This window comes from Vanessa atalanta, chromosome 5 (assembly GCF_905147765.1).
Source record: "Vanessa atalanta chromosome 5, ilVanAtal1.2, whole genome shotgun sequence".
Lineage (NCBI taxonomy): Eukaryota > Metazoa > Arthropoda > Insecta > Lepidoptera > Nymphalidae > Vanessa > Vanessa atalanta.
In genome coordinates this window covers 781,265-803,743 of record NC_061875.1, presented here as the reverse complement: position 1 = coordinate 803,743, position 22,479 = coordinate 781,265, and the positions used below count along the sequence as shown (strand labels likewise).

Sequence of the window (22,479 nt, the reverse complement as noted above, 5' to 3'; positions counted from 1 at the left end):
TGATCAGTATGTTTAGACTATGACAGCAGGATACTCAATATCTGCCTGCACAGAAGATACAAGAATTAAAATGATCATGGTAATTTAATAAAAAAAAAGTACATATACTTAACTTGATTCGAAATTACAAAGTGCAACGCCTTCTGTTTTTAATCTTTTAAGACAATAAAATAAAATAATAACTCAACAAAAAAACCAGTTTAAATAGCGCTTTCATTTGACTAAAGTAATTCGATGTTTTCATTTTAAGGGAAACAGTAACAATAAATAGTTATATCAAAGTAAAACATCAGAGCGTTTTCGTTTGTCAAATATTCTAAACACAGACTAAAACTGCACTGAGAAACCGTAAAACGCATCTTTATTTGCATCACTCACAACCGCACAGGTAATCTATTTTTTTAACCACGAATAAAATCATACGGCTTAAACTTTAAATCGAAATTACATGCATTAAAGAAATGTAAAAAGTAAAATAGTGTGTGTGTGGACTTGGGCTTAATATACACAACACAGTTTTTAATAAAAAATAATTTATTCATAAATAGAGATTATGGATTTAGTATTATAAGCTCATGTTCCCATATATATTCCACAAAATATTGGAGTTCCTTCGTACATAATGAAATAAACGTATGGATGATTTGCCTTGAATATCTCCGCTTGTGAAAATCCAAGAGCGCGAATACCTATAACTGTAAAAAATAAATAAAAAAAAAAACTTTAAATTTGCCAAATAAACAATTTATTTCAAACATTATTGTTACACATTTGATTGATCAATTGAATTGTTTCAAGAACGAAATGAAATTTTGTAGCAACGACACCAATTAAGGAGGTATTTTTTATTGAGGTCCCCTGTATATTCCACAGAATATTGGTGTTCCCTTGTATAAGATGAAGTAGGCGTAAGGATGATCTGCTAAAAATGTAGTAATTTCAACGGGTTCTACTATTGATGTTACACCAACTAAAATCGCTGTAAATAAAGAACATATCCAAGTTTAAGCTTGTATAATCAGATTAAACAAAAAAATTGGCATCGTAGATTTCTTCAGGGGAATACCTCAGCGGGGTTGGTTTTCACCATGGTTAAAACTTAGGTGTCTATTTTATCACTAGCATATTATAAATTGAACACGTATGTGTAGTTGTATAGTATAGTGTAGTATACATGTAACATTTGCATAGATGGATTATATTTCATCTCGTGCTCGGCGGTGAATAATATTATCGTGCGGAAACCTGCACGTGGTGAATGAGAATTTGGAGTAATGGAGTGAGCTCCAAAACTCTTCTTTAAAACTCTCAAAGGAGAGAGTCCTTTGCCCAGCAGTGAGACATTAACAGGCTGTTACTTGTATGTATGTTAATGAATAAAAAAATGTATGTATGTACAATTGTTTAATTTGAGAAAAAAAAGAACATTGATCTTTTTTCGTCGGTTCTAAACTACGGGGCGTGTATTTCCAGACTGGTGGTAATTTTTTGACATTCAATAAGCAAGCTTAACGCTTCTATATTGAATAAATATTTTGACTTTTATTAATTTACCGGAAACATATTATGGCTCTTATCGCTTACCATGAGCAAAAAAAAATTTATAATTTTATGAATTAACTTTAAAACTACAATTAAAAAAAAATGTCACCGTGTGAATAATAATTAGTCACACTTTTTTATAAGTTTCATTTTGTATAATCATTTACAATTTAAAATCAGTAATTATTTCATCATCTTATTTGAAGAAAAAAATGATAAATAAATGATTTTCATAGCTCAAAGATTGAAAAATATTTAGAGATAAAATGTAGAACTATAGATTAAAAGAAATACAATATCTTATCAAAAATGAAATCATATTTACCATTCGCTGCTGCTGCTTCTGTACCAGTTTCAGTAACAATGATTGTAGCTTTCTGAGTAGCGGATGACACAAATATATTTTGCGATGTTTCCAATATTCCATCTAAATTAGCCTCCTTTGGTGAGAATATTCCTGTCACTTGTAACTAAAAAATAGAGGAATGGATTTTTTATTTACTACATTTACAAGTAATTCAAACTATTTTATGTGTTTTTACAATATGTGGTTTGAGTTTGCTGTTAATAATTTCAGTCCTTTTATAACATTGCGATGGTACCTCGAATTTTTAAAAATAAATTAAGTAAATTCTGCCAAATCTGTTAAACACAAATATTGCAGAAGCGCTCTACTGGAGAAATTTGGTGGAATTATCTCCAATCATACTCCTGAAGAGAGGAAGATGCCTTTTCCATTGGGAGTACAATTACAGGCTTTTATTAGGCCTGACTGTACATGTTATATTACTGGATTTGTTATTCTAATGTTGTTACTAGACCGCTTACCTATATATTTTGGGAAACAGACAAGTGAATGGATTTTTTTCTACATATCAAGCAGACAAGGCACATCCTTAAAAAAACACACTAATATAGAGTATTGATTACCTGCCCACACTCTTACCACTGGTTTGAATTAAATTATAAAATTAATAATAATAATCATACTGACCTGTGTTAGAACATCTCTTAAATCAGTAGTGGTAGTTGCTTTCATTGATGGTATCGAAACATCCACCCTTTTATACTTCAAGCTCTTAATAGCTGATTTTAGCACTGAAAATGATGGGTCTCCGAGGGTACTGATTAAGTCCTCTATACCGTCCTTAGATTTTGGTAAACAAACCACAAATGATAAATTCCTATTTACATACGGCAATTCAAGTACCTGAAGATGAACATTATTAGTCAATTATGTTTATTTTATATTAGTATGGAAGACGAGCAAAACGAGAAAGGTATCTGATGATACACATCCAGCCGCTGGAACTCAAAGAATAAATTACAACTCCTCATATGTGATTGCATCGTGAACTATATGATTTACGAATAAAATATGAAGAACCATATTATGTTCAAATAATATTAATTGATGAGGATGTGGTATGGTTCCAAATAATAAAAAGCGCTTAATAATATTCTTAAACAAAACTATTATTACCTGAATGTTGGATTTCTTTATTTCAGCGTATTTGAACGATCCAATTTGATTCATCATATTAACTGTTACATTTTTATTCTCGTTTACATAGAAACTTTGTTCTTGTGTTCTTTCTTTTTCAAATGGATACTGCCAGTTACCCTATATAAGACAATAAATATGTTTCAGTGTATTCATAAATATTATTATATTACTTAAAATGTTTTGAAACCTTACCTGGAAATAAATAGCATTCACCAGAACCAAACGCGTGTCAACACTGAGATTATCGGGCGAAACGAGGTTTTTAATCAAATTCTTTGTTTTAAGTTCAACCTGGACAGAAAATGGATAGAATATTTAAAATATTTCATCAAAATTTATTGGTAATTATTGATATTAATCGTTTTTAATTTTAATTATTAATTTAACAGTAAGTTAGCCACATTACATAAGTTTTAAAAGATAAATCGCGACTCTGGGGGCGTGTTCGGTTTCAGACGGGCCTGAGGAGTACGGCTATCGATATGATTGCACGTTGCCGTACGTACTAGCAAGAAGTGAGTTCCTCAGGGGGTGAGATCACCTTCGTCCCACTGAGGATATCAGAAGAATGAGGAGAGCTCCACCACAACTCATAACAGTCCCCCCAGGAGCCCGGTTAACCTTCTGAACGTTTCCTCTCGTTAACAAAAAGGTAGTAACTACTTCTGACCCTTGTGGTCAGTGAACAATCTTAATTTTCTCAAGTCCTGACTTATCAGGAACTGTTTCTGTTACCTATACTTACCCAGTCATTTATTGTTTTTGCTGATTGTACCGGCTTGCTGAAGTCCAAATTTTGTGCTTTAGCTTTGAAAAGATTCTTAGTGTCCTGTTCAAAAGCTTTGGTTAATTTGTACTGAACGTTAACGTATACTCGAGCAGCCAGATCGAGTGACACATTTTTTTGAGAATTAAACTCATCCAAATAACGTGGTATCGTAGAACGGATCTGAAATTATTAATTTTATAATAATGGGAACAACGCAAAGAAGTAACACCGATTTACTTCAGTAACATTAAACATTGAAATTTTTGTAATGATCTTGATTATTAAAAAGAACTGTGACCAGAGTTGTGCCTTCTTTCTAAATGTATCTTAGACTTTTTTGTCTTTAAATAAGCCACACTCATCATCAGGGCCTGATGTTGAGTGATCATCATTTATCAGTGACATTAGCACAAGGATCAACCACTTCTTACATTAACGAATGGTACCATTAAAAATTGCATCTAAAATGTTATAACCTTTGTCTCTAATTACTCTGGCTCACCCAGTCCTCAAAGTGGGCCACAACAATACAAAAAAAAAGCTATTGATTTCAGATCAATTTGTCAGTTTATATCCAAAATTAAAAAAGATAGTATACTTCTTAAAACAACTAAAGTTGACATTACGTACCAAACTCCTGCTCGGCAAATTGAGTGCTTTGAAAATTTGCTGTTCCGAATTCCCCTTAGTATAAAGACCCAATGGTGCCAACAGGAACAATAAACTGAATGGCGAGTATACTGCACTGACTTCGTTATTAATTTTACTGGCCACCTGGAAGAAAAATGGAATCAATTAATCGATCAAAATATTCTTTAAAACTAGGTTTTACAGCTCTTTTAAATCGTCTTTTTACAGGATTGTATAAAGAGTAAAGCTAGTAACGGTTCGGAACCGGCGTGGAACTATGTAATTACTCAACAAGTCAACAAGTATTAGCTCCACTCTATCTGTTCGTCTATATAATCTTGTATTATAAAATGCCTTATTTATTAATGTTCTTTTAACAGATGTTTTGAAATTGTGAATCGATAAAGTAGAATGTAATTTGAAAATATATATAATTTTATTTTAAGCTACAGTTTCATCAATACATTACTTCGGCCTTAATTGAAGATTTATCTCTTCACAACTTTATTGACGACACTCTGAAGAATACATTGAAGAAGACAACATTATTTATATTAAATTATAAATATTAAAGTTAAACATTAATTTTAATATTTTTGTTTGTAAGTGGCAACACTTTTATGTAATAAGAGATTGCAATCTAAGGCGTACGTTGTTTTCTTAATAAATAAAAATTAACTAGAATTATTGCTCTATCTACTTGTATTTTTAATTGCCCTATAAAAACAAATAGTTTAACTAAACAGATTTGAATTGATTTATTAAGTATATATTATCTTTGATTGACTAATAATATCATTCATTTAAATATAAACACGAAAATGTAAACTAGGTATTACTATCGCACAATGTAATAAACGATAAAACTGAATGGTTGAGGTAAAAACAATATTTAATAGATACAAATTTCCTTAAAATCTCAGATAATTTTATTCTATAGTTAAAGATCTGAATAGCCAATAAACGATTTTGAATACTAAGTTTAACAAATTTATATTCAAGAAAGGAGCTCTTACTTATTGTTGGTCAAAGAAAAACTAGTACCAGTTCAGAAAAGGATATATAAGAACCAGTGAAAGAAATCGGTCTACGAAGATAGTATAGATATGGATAGATGGATAGAAGTAGTTAAATTATTGTATTCATTATTCTCATCACAACTTCGAAGGGTATATCATAATCTGAAAAATGTCATAAGCAAGAATGGCAAGGATAGGATTTTATATTTCGCGCACTTATTATATTTAAAAGTGACTTAGTAACAGTTAAGTTATTATACTATATAAAAATATGTTATAATCTGAAATGTAAGTAAATAAATTAAATATACTTACTCGAAGGAATTTTTCAGTAAAAGCGATGTTTCCATCGTTAAATTCCTTAATTCCATTTACGCTACCTTCTGAAACGACAAGTAATTTTTTTAGATTAATTAATCAAATAAAATTCTTTTTTTTTATCTCGGATTATGTATAAAAATAACCTCCCACGCTAAATATCTCGTTACAAAAAAATAAACATTTTTTTGATAATACAGTAACATTTCGTAAATTTACCATTTCTGACAAAGTTTTCCTCTCCCGTTAAGGAGTTTCGAGGAGTTCTTTCCACTACACTGCCTCAAGTTTCCTCACAATATTTTATCTTTAGCGCGGAACATGAGATTAATTATTCGAACTAATTAATTATAAAATAATATGGATTGGATTTAAGCCTGCGATCTATAGTAAAGTTCCTTCTAGTTTATTCACTGCGCTGTGAAGTAAGAGTGAAACAGCCTTTAAACTAAGCTGCTCAATGGCGAACTGTCGTCATCCGCCAACGTAGCACAATGCGTATATCTAGATATATGAGGCAGAATTTCATCTAACAAGCAAGCATTTTGTCCAGGATATTTTCTTTCATATCTAAGCACGAAATGAATTTATAAACACCAATTAGGGACTTCAACATTCAGCTCTAGTTAGTGCGCCATTTTGTATGGTCTATGACATGGCTATATTGGTATTTAGTATATGGATCGGTAGTTTTGAGTCCCCGATATAATTTTCACATTAATCAATTGAACAACATCCAGCAGAAGTTTATTATGCAGTTGAAATATAATTATAGAACTTAGTTCGCCTCTGATTTCCTCTCAAGTAAATCGTCGGATATTAATAGATAAAGTATTATTATTTAAGCTTATTACAAATGTTTTTGACGACCCTTATCTTTTAAGTACATTTATTTTAGATGTTTTAGCTTAAGTGCTCGAAATGTATCCACTTTAGTTTACCCTTTGTCAGAACTAAATACGCAAGTGGGCCGAGGTCTTAATGTACATTTGTTTAAAGCGGGTGATTGTTTAAAAAAAATCTCGTTTTAATTTTTTTGGTTCAAACTTTTAGTAATCAATTTTAATTGATGTATTTCTACTTGTATAAGTGTATAAGTTTGTATGATTAATGTTATATTGAATAGTATTTCTTCTACTGTCTAAATTTTTTATTGGTAATAAATAACAACTTAATACAACATAATTAAAAATAAAAAAAAATAAAATATTTTGTCAAGTTTATATGGATAAAGTATATAAAGTTGAAGAAAAAATATTTTTATATTTTTCATTTTTATTTTTGCTGTGTTCTGTCAATAATTTTTCAATTATATTATTTAAAAGATAACTTTAAATACATAAATATTTTACTTACTAGGACATTCGTCAATGGGGATGCAAATATTGTAATCATCACGAGCGTAGTTCTCCTCACAGTAACACTTCTGGTTACAGACAATATTTACGATGGGACAGTTCGTTTGGTTTTCGGTACTCAACTTGGAACAGACGTTGTCGCAAGCGGATCCACAAGAAAAGAATTCGTTTGGACCGGAACATTGCACTAGAAAGATAATTTTGTATTATAAGGCCTGTTGCCTTAAGTAACATATTACAATGATAATATCTAAAATTTCGTAATACTTACAACATTGTTCCTTGGATATACAATCTCCGAGTTTATTTCTATAGAATCCAGACTTGCATCGACACGCAGGTTTGCAAACTGCTGCTTCAATGATAGTACAGTTCGTATCTATACTTGAGCAAGTTTCAGGACAGGCAGTTTGACATCCGACAACCTCATTTTGACCGTTGCAAATAGCTGTAATTATATAAATGCATTCTTTGTTTCAATTTTCTGTAATGTTTTAAAATGAATAAGTGATAGTTAGGTGCTTACGAGGGCATTGATCGGCAGGAACGCATGATCCGTCTTCCGCGCGTAGTAAGGGTTTTTTACAGCGACATCCTCCGATACACCCACCTTCTATCAAGTCGATACAAATTATACCTCCTTGTGCACATTCCCATCTACCACAACCTCCATTAGCACAACCCAAGTATTCCTCATCGGACCTGCACACGATTGGCGTTGCCGCTGTTGATATCAAATGTACAATGTCAATGTCAATTACTATGAATTAATTGAATTTACATACAGTTGTGTAAAATGACTATTAAAAAAAAGTGCTTGTTGCGTATTTGAATTTGAAAGTATATTTAGATTTTGGTTGATTAATCCTTAAGAGGAGATTGGCAGAGGAATATTCACCAGCGCGCCCTCACACGCCCCTCTTGGTACGCAATCTCATAACTATCTACAGCGACAAGTATTTTTTTTTTATGTCATTTGTTGGCGGACGAGCATATGGGCCACCTGATGACAAGTGGTCACCACCGCCCATAGACAAAGGCGCTGTAAGAAATATTAACCATTCCTTACATCACCTATGGAACTAAGATGTTATGTCCCTTGTGCCTGTGATTACACTGGCTCACTCACCCTTCTAACCGGAACACAACAATACAGTGTACTGTTATTTGGCGGTAGAATATCTGATGAGTGGGTGGTACCTACCCAGACAGGCTTGCACAAAGCCCTACCACCAAGTAAAATATTTGTTGTTATCTGTTTAATATTTTTTTCCGTGTTGCATATATTCTATTTATTATTCTGAATAATATGGTACGGAATTACTAACTTAGTAACGTATTATTTATATAAAAATAGTAACGTTATGGCGTTAACTATATACGAATAAAAATTAAAAAAAGTTACTGCAAAACTCATGACCGCAAATACGGTACGGTTAATTCAAATATGATATGGTACCAAGAGCTGGTCTTTTTCTGTTCCATCCTTTCGTCTCAACGACGCCAAAGGGTAGTTAACATGCGACCAGATCATTTTTATTGGCAAGAAAATTTAGTAAGCACCGAAAGCTGTTTGGCGTTTAAAATAAAACGAAAGAGTAATAAAATATCCTCGAAGGCAGGACCAGATTATTTTGTAAATAAAATTAAGGACTCAATAAAATATATTTTTTTCAACAGCATTACGAGTATAAGTCAAGAAAAATGTAAAGATAACTGGATATTTCACGATTTTTTCAACCGAGAATATATATTAATTTTATGTTTGTGATCAAACAGAATCCTTAAAAATGTAATAATAATAACATTTTTATAGAAAAATATAAATTAAAGAGCAGCAATTTGCTTAATACGCCCACTTGACTTACTTTATGTTTGTTATGTTTTTCAAATATCATGTTTTAAAAGAAGTCTACACGTAACATTAAAGATACAAACGTAATAATTGTAGAACTCTAGAAATTATTTTATATCAACGGCTTACATTTAGGTTTTAACAATAACTTCAAAAGGTAGAAGTTGTTTTGTAGATGCATTCTCTTTTTTGGTATAGGACATACTGCCCATAGACAATGGTGCTGTAAGAAATATCAACCATTACTTACATCGTCAATGCGCCACCAACCTAACTTAGATGTTATGTCCCTTGTGCCTGTAGTTACACTGGCTCATTCAACCTTCAAACCGGAACACAACAATACTGAGTACTGTTGTTTGCGGTAGAATATCTAATGAGTGATTACTCAGACAGGAAGAAAGAAAACAAGTATATGAATGAAGTTTCATAATACTTACGACATTGTTTTTCTGGTACGCAAACATCGTCTGCGTTTCTGTAGAAGCCAGGCTTGCAACGACACGCAGGTATACACACTGCTGGTTCAATAATAGAGCAGGTTTTACCAATACTGCTGCACGTTTCTGGACAGGCAGTTCGACATCTGACAGCTTCATTTGGTCCAGTACAAATAGCTGCGAAGAAATATGTTATTGTAGGAATGATAAAACGAGTAATTTATCACTATAAAATAGATCAAATGATTTTTAAATAAATGCTTACGAGGACACTGATCAGCAGGAACGCATGATCCATCTTCCGTTCGGAGTAAAGGCTCCTTGCAGCGACATCCCGGAACGCAACCACCTTCTGCTACGTCGACACAAATCTGGCCTTGTTGCGAACATTCCCATCTGCCACAGCCTCCATTAGCACATTCCAAGTATACTTCGTCATCTCTGCAAACGACTGGTGGAGTTGTTGCTGTCAAAAAAATTAAAAAATTAAATTGACTAGTGAGCTGAGATGGCCCATTAGAACGCTTGCATCTTAACCGATGATTGCGGGTTCAAGCCCATTTCAAGAAAAACATTGTGAGGAAACCTGAATCTGTCTAATTTCAACGAAATTCTGCCACATGTGTATTCCAGCAACCCGCATTGGAGCAGCGTGGTGGAATATACTCCAAACCTTATCCTCAAAGGGAGAGGAGGCCTTAGCCCAGCAGTGGGAAATTTACAGGCTGCTAATGGATATGAAAAGCTATATCATAATAAAACAATTACGTGGGCATTGATCCGCTGGAATACAAGTTCCATTGTCAGCTCGTAAATATTTGTCAATACAGTGGCATCCTTCCCGACAATCACTGTCAGCTATTTTGTAGCAAATTTCACTCGTCTGAGAACAATTCCATCTTCCACAGCCACCATTCACACAGCTTGAAAGGATCTCATTTGGCCCACAGTATACAACACCCGCTTCAAAAGAAAGAACGAAACTTATAAAATATTTTGAATTGATGTTACTTGAAGTTTTAATTATTTCGCTGCAAACGTACAAATTTAGTAAAGACATAGATAATATGAGAGGCATTAAACTATGATGTAAATATTGTGTTGTTTTTTTACTAATATATTTTATAATACTAGGGACGCACCCCGGCTTTGCACAGGTCAAATTTATTAATAAACAAAACAAGAAAGGCGTTTTGCGAGTAGAAATCAAGTAGGTATTTTTTTTACAATTAATATATGTATATTTATTAGCTTAAAAAGTGTCTTAAATATAATTTACCATAAATATTAATTTTATCATGATCACAATGCGTTTACGGAGTAAAGATACAAATTAAGATAATTATAATTGCTAAGGTCAAAATTGTATTGTCAGAGCCAGTTCTGACAACTCATCATCCACTGACAGCTCGGTTTGCAGCGAACGTCTGTTATGATACAAAAAAATTTAAATACTCAATGTAAGTCCCGTATATATTATAAATGAACTGAAAAACATTGCTTCCCCAACAAAAAATACCCTTAAGTAAAAGATAAAAATAGCCATCATGACGATACATTTAAAGATTCATCCATTCATGTGGATAACATGCAATTGCGGATTTTTGTAAGCTTATTTAGGATCTACAATTTTCTAGAACATTGTTTTGGTGTATCTTCTTATGTATGCCCAGCGTTAAGCATGTCAGGATACTTTGTGGAAACACCGTCATAGTTCATCAACTTTGTTCAAAATATTTTAAACTATTTATAGAAACCTTCCTCTTTTATCATTTACTCTAGTGGTATAGAAATTATTAGCGGAAATATCGGCAGAAAAAGACAGCGACTTTGTGATATACTATTTACACGAAATACAAGAATATTTTTAATGGTTATTTTATGTTCCAAGAGGAAAGTATTACGTGTAAACAGTTATAAAAGCACTTACGACATTCTTGTTTTGGAATACAAATGCCGGATGCATTCTTCTTATAGTTGTCGATACATCTGCATCCGGGCTTGCAGGCAGCATCACCTGGTTCTGGATTTTTTGCACATCTAATTACCCGCTCGTCAACATCACATCTCTGTGGGGGGCAAGTTGGAGGACAGATGTCATATATTTCGTTGATACCGCATTCTGTTGCTAAAATCAGATAAAATTCGTAATAAAATTAGTTTGTACTTTAATATAACTACTTATTATACAATAATAGTATAAGTAATATTTTTTAATTGACAGATTATAATTTTTGTTTTTTTTTTAAGTTATACTTTTATTTTTTCTTTTCAATTCAACGGGGAAATGCTGCTAGCATTCTTGCCACTATTCCAAGCGGTCATGATTCATAGAGTAACTATAATTTTTAACATAATGTTTAATATATATATGTATATATATTAACAAAGTGCGTGACACTTCATTTAGTTTGTACAGTTTTCAGGTCAGCGGGACCGCATGATCCATGTTCAGCACGCAGTAAACGCTTCTTACAGCAACATCCTCGTATACAACCCCCTTCTCTCACTCCCATCTGCCACAGCCTCCATTAGCACAATCTACGTTCTCCTCATCAGGCCCTCAGTTCTCAGGCGAAGTAACGGTTAATCAATTAGGTAACTTAGTCTTAATTTATTTATACTAAATACTTACGACATTCTTCTTTCGGAATACAAATGCCGTTTTCGTTTCTTTTATAGTTGTCTATGCATCGGCATCCGGGCTCACAGGCTGGATCACCTGGTTTCGGGTTGGGTAAGCAAAGTATCGTCTTTTCATCAACATCACATCTCGGTGGAGGACAAGTTGCAGGACAAATGTCATATATCTCGTTAACACCGCATTCTGTTCCTAAAGTCACAAGAAAAAACGTAACAATAATGGTAACGATAAAAACGCAACGTCGTCGGATCAATTAAGTTTAATTTGAAGAGTATCCTCGTCCATATTTCTGAGGAAAAATAGTTGTTCTATTTTTATATATTTTGTCTGATAGTAATTTCTTGAAATCTTTGATATTATTTTCGCTTATCATTATGTTATGTTAATAGTATTATTTTTAATATAAGCTCATTCTACCTATTCAGAATTTTGACTAGATTCGAGTGTTCCTGGATTAAATTTTGGAACAGATTTTCATCTTTTCGTTTGTGGTTAGAATATGCGACATCGTAGCAGTCTCATACAAAATGATGTCATTTTTCCTTTTCTCGTTTTTTGTACTTTTAAGGTAAATATTCTTGATCTGGTTTTAGTTAATTGTAAGTATTTGACGGTAAATTTTAAATAGCTGTTCTTCAAATAACTCTGAATTGAATGAAGGCACATGTTGACAGATCGAGGGGTTTCCCAGTGCGACAGCAGGCGACACGTGATATAAATAAAGACTACTTACAATTAAATTACACTAACGTAGACGAACGGTTCAATTAAATGTTGCTAATAACATCTCTATTTCAAGATCTCTTCAAAGGATTAGATTCGTAAAATAATATAAATTGATCTTCACTTCTCAATAACCATCTGATAAAACAACGATGTTTTAATAATTCATATTACTTACGGCATTCTTGCTTTGACACACATTCTCCGTTTTTGTTTCTATAAAATCCAGGCTTGCACCGACAGTCGCGTTTACACACTTTAGGCTCAATAATGGTACAGTTTTTACCAATGCTGTCACATGTTTCAGGACAGGCAGTCTGACATCCGACAACTTCATTTTTACCATTACAAGTAACTGTAAAGAAATGTGCAAATTAAATTTTGTTTAAATAGGTTTTTATCAATAATTAAATGTAATTTGAATTAAACTCTTACCCGGACATTGTTCAGGAGGAACGCAGGATCCGTCTTCCGCACGCAGTAAAGGTGCCTTACAGCGACATCCTCCAACACAACCACCTTCTCCCACCTTCACACAAACTTGACCTTGTTGTGAACACTCCCATCTACCGCAGCCTCCATTAGCACAATCCACGTACTCTTCATCAGGCCCACAGTTCTCAGTTGGAATCACAGCTGATCATCATGATAAATAGCATTAATAACATAAATGACAATTATGATTTTGAAAGTCAGGTACATTTATGATAAATAAAAAAGTAATTATTATTAATTATTAAGTCCTCGAACCATTGTACCGCTGAATACTTACGACATTCTTCTTTTGGAATGCAAACACCGGATTCGTTCTGTTTATAGTTGTCAATGCATCGGCACCCGGCCCTGCAAGCTGGGTCCCCTGGATCTGGATTGCGTAGGCACTGAACTGTCTTTTCATCAACATCACATCTTGGCGGAGGACAAATTGGAAGGCAAGTGTCATAAATTTCGTTAATCCCGCATTGGTAAGCTGAAAACAAAAAAATCGTAAGTTATTTATTTCAAGTTATACTTCCTTCGTTTTTCTTACTTTGCGATTCAACAGGGCACTCCTGCTAGCTTTCTTGCCACCATTCCACGCGGTCATGATTGATACAGTTACTATTTTTAATTCATATTTGTATATGTTTAAAAACTTAATGTTAACAATGCTTGTGTAAATAAGTCTTTACTGAACTTTCTTTTGGCGCCATATGAAAAAATTATAAGAGTGATTTTTTTATGATGGTCGCGCAAAGGGTGACGTGGAAACTACAGATGAAGTTGCTTCACTAAACCGCGAGTCGCTCAAAACAGACAAAGACTTCACATCAGATCTTAATACACAATATTTATTTTATTTTATCACAAATTTTTATTCGAATGAATTTTGAACATCAAGTTAAATTTAGCAAGAGACTTTTTTTATGGTATTGGTTGGCGGACGAGCATATGGGCCACCTGATGGTAAGTGGTCACCACCGCCCAAACAAAACAAACAAAGGCACTGTAAGAAATATTAACCATTCCTTACATCACCTATGCGCCACCAACCTTGGGAACTAAGATGTTAAGTCCCTTGTGCATGTGATTACACTGGCTCACTCACCCTTCTAACCGGAACACAACAATACAGTATACTGTTATTTGGCGGTAGAATATCTGATGAGTGGGTGGTACGTACCCAGACGGGCTTAAAGGACTTCTGTCATTAAGTTCACTATCGTTATTTCGTATTAAAATATTGATATTTGAAAATATTTCAAAATATATTGATTTTGAAATATTACTAACAGATTTTGTAGTCTTTCGTATTATTAAAATATATGATATCTTTTAATAAAGTAAAACTCAACGACGTGGGATCGACGACTCAAAGAATATATATATATATATATATATATATATATATATAATATAATATTAATAATGTAAATATAGTAGATGTATGTAGTTTATAATATACTAGCATTCACAACTCCAAAATATTGTTGATTTTTAAAGACACCTTATTAGTACACCTCCACACCATCTATAGAGCATCATGAACTACAAGACTCTTGCTTCAAAATCAGGACTTTCATACAAACTTCAAATCCCCATTTCACCCCCTTAGCTGCGAAGTTTCGTAAAATTCCATCTACACTACACTACAAAATGTCTACATCTATAAGGAACCTACCTGCAGGTGTTACAGTTTCTGAGATTTCGTGATTAAACAGTGAGATCCACGATCCACAGTGAGTTGTATTTCGCTTTTATATAAAAAAAAAATCAAAATACTCTTTATTGTACTCCAGTAATCACATAATTTTGTCACGTTTAAGAAAGATGCAAAAGAGGCGGCCTTATCGCTAAAACAAGGATCTTTAGATATATAGATTAAAAATGTAAAATATTTTTTTAGTAAATAAAGTGAGGTGAAGTGTGGTAAAATCTCAAATGGAAAGTAGAAAACCGTAACCCTTTGTTTAGACATTCTAAGGAGCACTTGAAAAGTCACATAGTCTCAAGATGTTAATATAAAAAAAAAACAAAAAAAAAAAGATGAAGATGTTAAAGACGAAAGGCAACAAAAGAGATTTGTAATTATCTCGATTTTCTATTCAACTAAGATATTATGTAATTACTAGATGGACTCCGTTGACTTTACACCTCAAAAGTAGGGGTATATATATTTTATTATATTATAGTTGGGTTGGGTAAGGGTATATGGTCATATTTGTATATCTTTGCATCTGTCTGTCAGATGTCGTGGCATTATTGCTCCCAAATAAATGGATAGATTGTGAGTTTTTTTTGATAGATGACTTGTTTGAGTGCTTTGCTAGAGTAATAATGAAAAATTATTATGTATTTGTTTAACTACGTAATGTATATAATGCATGACGTATGTAAAGCATAGATTTTTATATAGAGCCACATAAAGCTAGCCGTGTGCCCTGGAAACTGGAGTCGTTGAAAAGTAAACGAATAGTGTTTTGGAATGAGAAGGAACCGGGGTATAAACATAAAATCATCTGCGCCGTACTATTTATATTTATAGTAAATTTATTTTCAAATCAAAGGGATGATGGATTTTTTAATATGTAACGATTAATAAAACAGCTTGTAATTCAACCAATTCAACAAACTATAGCCAAAATTTAAACATAATAAAACAAGAAGTATTTTAAAGGTTCAACAAAACAATAATCTGTAAGAATGAGACTAAGTAACGTATCAGAAATCAGTCTATAAATACATAAGTGATATGCGACATTGAATATAATTATATTAATGCTTTAAGGATACAAGGTTCAAATTAGCATATCACCCTTTTACGACCGAATCGAGGTGTAGATATTATTTTTCTCCAGAATCATTATCTATGCGTAAGTAGGTGAGTTATGTACAAGAATCTCAAAGTATATCGTAACTAAAATGAAAGTGAAAGTATTGTTACGTACAAATATCAAGATAATTTTCCCGATTTAATCGTAAGTCTGGCTGAAGAGCATTTTCAAGAATTAAATTGACGGAATATAAGGATTTTAATATTCCCTTTAATATAATATAAATATAATATATTTATCCTCTTTAATCTATACTGTTATAATATTATAAATGTGAAAGTAACTTTGTCTGTCTGTCGCTCTTTCACTGCCAAACCAACGAATCGAATTTGATAAAATTTGGTATGAAGCAAACTTGAACTCCAAGGAAGGACATAGGCTACTTATTTGCCCAATACATAACAACCAACCCCCTTAAAAGCGAGCGAAGCCGCGGGCGGCAACTAGTATAATGTATATTGAAGGGGATATTAAAATCCAAATAATAAATGTCATTCACTCGAGCTTTGTGCAAGCTGATCGGGGAACTGCTGCCCACTCATTATGCTGCGCTAAACAGATCTACTTGATATTGCTATTATTACCTTTGAGGCGTGAGTAAGCCAGTGTAATTACAGGCACACGGTGGCTAGCGCACTTTTGCTCTAACAACCATTGTAATAAAAATAAGTACTTTTGAATGTTAAGTTAACACCAGTTCGTATTTTGAGTCCCAAAATATAATAATTTTTTTAAAAGATCATTTTTTTTTTATAAAAAAAGGCTCACAAACTGGTATCCTGACCACAGACATAAGGTTTATTTATACTTTTACGTAAATGCTCTTAAAAACGAAAGAAATGTCTGTGATATTCCTACTTACAAGTATTTAATTAAAATTTCCGATAAACTAGGAGTGTCACCCTTAACTTCGGAGTTCCTTTTAACCGCGAGATTATAGGCCGTGTTCCACGTCGCCCCATCGTAAATACATAAACCCAGTTATGATTCTTGTCTTAATCTGTACAGTAGCTATTTTTAACATTGAATATTATTTTAAATTTTTATAAATCAGCAATCTCAGAAGTTCATATTGATTGAATATCTAGCAAGTACTAAATACAAATAAAAATATATCAAGCTAATAATCCATAAATAAATAAAAGTAGTTTCCGTAGTTTTAAATCTTAGAATAAACCATTGGTAATTCCCATTGGACGTAGTATCTATAAAACATAAATTGCGGACTTCGATGGATTTTAAATTTACGATCGGAATTTACCTCACGGCTCTTTTATTGGTATTGAAGAAGATTTCTTAAGATAAATTTAATCATGCATTTTGTTAAATTTAATATTTTAATATTTAAATATATATATCAGATTAGATTTTATGATGGTGATAATGATGGTAGGTGTAATAAATCATTACTTTCATCAATTTTTTTTTTATAGCTTTTTGAAAAACTCGCTCTGGTTTCAAATGATTTAGAAAATTTTATAACATAGACAGAATTAAATTCAGTTAGGATAATGCTATAATATAGTATATAATACGCCGATCGTGCTATTTTTTAGCATACGTTTCCAGATTTACGCGTATTGTTGTTAATATTATTATTTTAAATATTATTTTAAAATTCACTTACTTACTAAAGAATTACGAATAGATAGCACCCTAATTTAAGTCGTCGGTTGTTCCGTAAGATTTAACTTCGTGTCTCACTCGTTAAATGTGAAATCGACTTATATTTATTCTGATACGTATCACCTTTAAATAACATTATCATAATTTTCATTGTCGTATAATCGAACATTACTTTCACAGAGATGTTCTGCAGAGCTTCGATTAAGTGTAGTGTAATTAAATTTATTTCACACAGCTTACTATTTTAATGTATATATCGCTTTTATTTGTATTTGTTAAATATTATAGCTATCAAACCAATGTACAGACTTACTTGGACAATGATCCTTTGGAATGCATATTCCTGTATCGTTTCTCAGATATTCACTCTCACAGATACATCCTCTAATACATTTCGTTGGATCCAGTCTGACGCATTTTATTGGTTTTCCAATATCAGAGCAGTTTCTGTATTCACATACACTGTTAATACACGATACTTCCTTTTCATTCTTCTTGCATTCTAATAAAAGTTTTAATGTCTGGTAAAATTGAGTTGTGTACTCGTTACCTACTCAGTGCTCGACGAACTTCTTAATTTTTGAACTTTCAGTTTTGGACGGATTTGACGAAGTTCGATATTTGAATAATATTTTAAAACTCAAGAGTAGTTATAAGTTATTTGGTTTAGGAAAGAGTTTTCACAATAAAATTTAAACTCGTTTTCGAAACTTAAAATTGCGCTACAAACATCGATACATGTTCGAATAACTCGGTAAAACACTCGGGAAATAAAACTGAATTAAGATATAAGTATCGGTAAAACTCTTATAACCACAAATAATTTATATTTAGAACAACAATTTTATTTGAAATAATTAAAACGTTATCTGAGAACTTATAGAATGTTAAATAGTAATTTTTACTAATAATAATATCCTAATAAATTATAAAAGTTTAAACAAAAAGATGGTAAGTATATAAATACTTGGTTTGGATGGCTCGTAGTTGCTGCCCTTGCTGTTGTAGTTTGATCTGGAGGAGTACGTTGAGCTGTAAGCTTCGGAACTCGACGAGCCCCTCGATTCAGCATAGCTGCGTGAAAATGAACCTAAAATGATAAAGAACTGTTATTAAATTTGGGACCTGATATGAAACTTAACCTAAAACGCCACTTATATATTTATTTAGCTGTTTTCTTTTTATAAATTAGTAATATATTTCCCGAGGCTGAATTGATTTGGGGATTATAAATAACAGATAAAGCAAGAAACACCATTATTCGTAAACATATTTGTGTATATGTATTGTAGTCCAGGAGACAGCATTACAAAATAAATTTAGGCCACTAGATTTAATAGTTCAAGTAATTATTCTCGATTTAAAAAAAATGTGTTTTAAACATATGGTGTCGCAGTATCTTTTAGTGCTTTAAATCGTCAGAGAGCAAACAAATATTATACTACAAATAGACACATTCACTTGTCAAAAATATAAGCGGGAACCCAAAAATTGTCATGTACAAAAAATATTTTTTTTCTGTTTTGTACCTACAATGTTAAACAGTATTAAACGTGTAAACAGATCACCTAATGGTATGAAGCAAAAGCCAAATAATGTTGAATGTATCAGTTGAATAAATAAAAAATAAACTTAAACCAATATTCTTAGGTAAATAATTCGTTATTAATTTAAATAAGATACAATATCATAACATCAATTAACGATGTTTGGTAGTTCGACTGTCGACTGTAACAATTATGTAATTAGTACGATCAATTACACAACCGTTATACAATCTCCGACCCTTATTTACGAAGATATCCTATAATTTGAAAACCAGTGAATTTGTTAACTATTGATAATCGATTTCATAATTATAAATAATCAGCTAGTTGTAACTAGTTATAACTAGTTATAACTAATAATAGCTTGTAACGTCTAGTTATAATTTTGTAATAATGAGTTGACTATCCAAGCACGAGCCAGTTTTTTAGTAAAAAATAAAAAAAAATAACACTTATAGGTAATAACATAAATGCTTTGATTATTTATATGTCAACGCTCAGAATGCGTCGATATACGAAATAGTGTCTAATAGTTGGCCACTAAGTTCACACACACTAGTAAAGTAGTTTGACGTTTGGCAAGTGTCAAGCGTCGCTGTCACGCACACCAAGATAATAAAGTTGCTTTGTTTATTTTAGTTCTTTTGTAGCGCGATACTCTATTTAGATATATGAATAATCTAAGTATAAATATTATTATTCTTCTTGTTAATTTCAAATTAATAATGACAGAAAGAAAGAAAACATCCGCTATTTTACGCTTTTGTAAGGCTATTAGTTTATTTTTTATTTTCATTGGATTAAGTAAAAGCCCGCTTCGATAGTTCGTAATATATATAAAAACTTTTTGATTACTAGGAAGCGGCATTGGAACTAAAAACTTTGTTCTTTTCGACGTACATATTACGTCATTATTCTTGAAGGTTTAAAATGAAGTGTAAACAAATTAAATATAATTAAGAATTTGATATGGAAGGATGTGATGTTGACTAAGTTTTGTTTTTTTATATAGGTAGGTGGACTAGCGAATGGGCCACCTGATGATAAGTACCCAATATCCCCCATAGTCATTGACATTGTAAGAAATATTAACCATTATACTTTTCCTATCCTACAGAAAATACCACCCATCTCTTAGCTCATGCTCTTCAAGTGTGTGAAGATAAAGGGAGCGTTCCCATGAAGAAAGTGTCTTCGAGAGCAAGAAACTGGATTTCGAGTTAATATTAAATTCAATTATATTTTGATACAGTCGAAATATCTCTCGCCCGTTTGTGTTGCTATTTCGAAGTGATAACTTCTTATGGGAGGGTAAACCGCTTCGTTACGTAACGCGTTACAGCGCCAGTCTGTCTGGCTTCCTTTTCTCTTACGCATACGTAATACGAAATACGTGGGCCATCTCGGCTCTAATTTATATTTAATAATTAATATTATAAATATTTCATGTAATCAAAATTTTTCACTCTGAGTAATATATAATTATTTTATAATAATAGTATCGTATTTTAATACTTGAATCGTGCGCGTTCGTCAATACTTTATTAACATTTTTATGTTATTTACATGGAATTAAACAAACGAAGAATCGTGTGTGCTGAAATTGCGATTGTGTAATGAGGATTTCAATTATGTTGAAGTTATTTCACGTGCCATATTTAATCCACTTCAATAATTGAAGAGTTCGACTGTACATATTTTTACTCTTTCTTACAGTACAATGCAATTAAGAATTTACTCTATTTAGGAAAAAGTTAGAACATAATTCTCACGAACAATTATTTACCTTATTTTATTTACAAACAAAAATCAGTCTTTTGCCGTCATTACAACTAATTCCAGGGGGCTCAATAATATCAGCAATGTCTAGGAGGTAGATAAAATTAGAACCATAATTAAATGTAGTTTTCTTTTAGGGAACTTTTATTCGTCACGGGCTATAGTATCCATCTACTTGCTTAAAAATAATGCCTTGAACGTTACACTGTAAAGTAAAAAAACACTAAAAAGACTATAGTTACAAGAAATTAAGAATATGTCTGATATGAGTAATATAAAAACGAGTTAAAATATGAAATCATTATATATTATGAATTAGAGTTGAGGAAATGACTCATCGCGAAACGAGATGCAAGACATTGGTCGACCACTCAGCTCGATGTTAAGGAAAATATTTTTTGTATATTTTGTCCTTGATAAAATATAAATATAAAGTTGTAACCCACTTCGAATATGTTTTCATTTAAATAATTAAACGTTATGTAGATAATATTTTAAACACCTTATTTTATGGTTAGGCTTTGAGCAAGACTGAGTAGGTGTCGTTGAACTACCGACAAGCAGCAATGCTAAGTATTGTTGTGATACGATTTGTGTTACTATGCCTGTGTAACTATTATTATTATTAAATATTGGAAATCATCACATACATTACTCTGATCCCAATGTAAGTAGCTGAGCACTTGTTTTATGGAAAATCAGAAGCAACGACGGTACCACAAACACCCAGACCCAAGACAACATAGAAAATTAATGAACGTCTTCTACATCGATCCGGCCGGGATCGAACCCGGGACCTCAGAGTAGCGTACCCATGAAAACCGATGTACACACTACTCGACCACGGAGGTCGTCATGTTGTTGTCGAGCTGGGTGCTCATTGAAAAGATAAGATAAGAAGGTTTATAATTTTTACAGTGACAATATTAATAAGCTACCGTCTGGTCCAAATAATAAAAAAAAATCAAAATAAAATATAATATATACAAAATTATTTTCTAACCTGTGCTAACGCCCGAGACTAACACGAAGCCAATGAAGGCTAAACTATAAAATAACACCTCCATCGCTTCCAATGTCAGAATTGACATTCGTTGCTTTAAATAGCTGTTGCCGTTTATAAGCAATTTAACGACATTTGTTCAAACACGTTTAAATACAATAACAAATAACGTTACTATCTGAAAAGTTAAGACTAATGCAATAAATTCTACTTTTTCTAGATATATTTTTTGTCTTAATTTAGTGTTTTTTTTTTTAATTTCAATCACAATAATTTTAGTTCAACGATGAGCCTGTTGGGCTGATTTGTGAAGGTCTCGAGGACCTGATAATTTTTGTTAATTTTAAGCTCCGTATACGGTAGTTCCATGGAGGTTTTTTTCTAACAAGGAATAGTTATGACTGT

At 32.2% G+C, this 22,479-nt stretch overlaps 1 protein-coding gene across 4 annotated transcripts; it reads right to left on the bottom strand.

Annotated features, from left to right (window-relative positions):
* Nucleotides 1-560: 560 nt before the first annotated feature.
* Nucleotides 561-22,152, bottom strand: LOC125064079 (zonadhesin-like). 4 transcript variants are annotated; one of them, XM_047670862.1, is made up of 22 exons: nt 22,075-22,152; nt 18,713-18,835; nt 18,059-18,247; nt 13,578-13,775; nt 13,241-13,441; nt 12,984-13,160; nt 12,074-12,271; nt 11,369-11,566; nt 10,207-10,401; nt 9,704-9,904; nt 9,439-9,615; nt 7,670-7,867; nt 7,415-7,591; nt 7,142-7,330; nt 5,783-5,850; nt 4,449-4,592; nt 3,795-3,998; nt 3,242-3,340; nt 3,026-3,166; nt 2,537-2,752; nt 1,868-2,012; nt 561-695 (listed from the first exon to the last, which is right to left on the bottom strand). In XM_047670862.1, exons 1-22 carry the CDS (start codon nt 22,136-22,138, stop codon nt 574-576), a joined length of 3,624 nt encoding a protein of 1,207 aa, XP_047526818.1. In that variant the 5' UTR covers nt 22,139-22,152; the 3' UTR covers nt 561-573. The 4 variants fall into 4 exon arrangements, with proteins under 4 accessions (XP_047526818.1, XP_047526817.1, XP_047526820.1 ...); XM_047670861.1 differs by lacking the exon at nt 561-695 and adding an exon at nt 732-979; XM_047670864.1 differs by lacking the exons at nt 561-695; nt 10,207-10,401 and adding an exon at nt 732-979.
* Between the last annotated feature and the right edge of the window lie 327 nt (nt 22,153-22,479).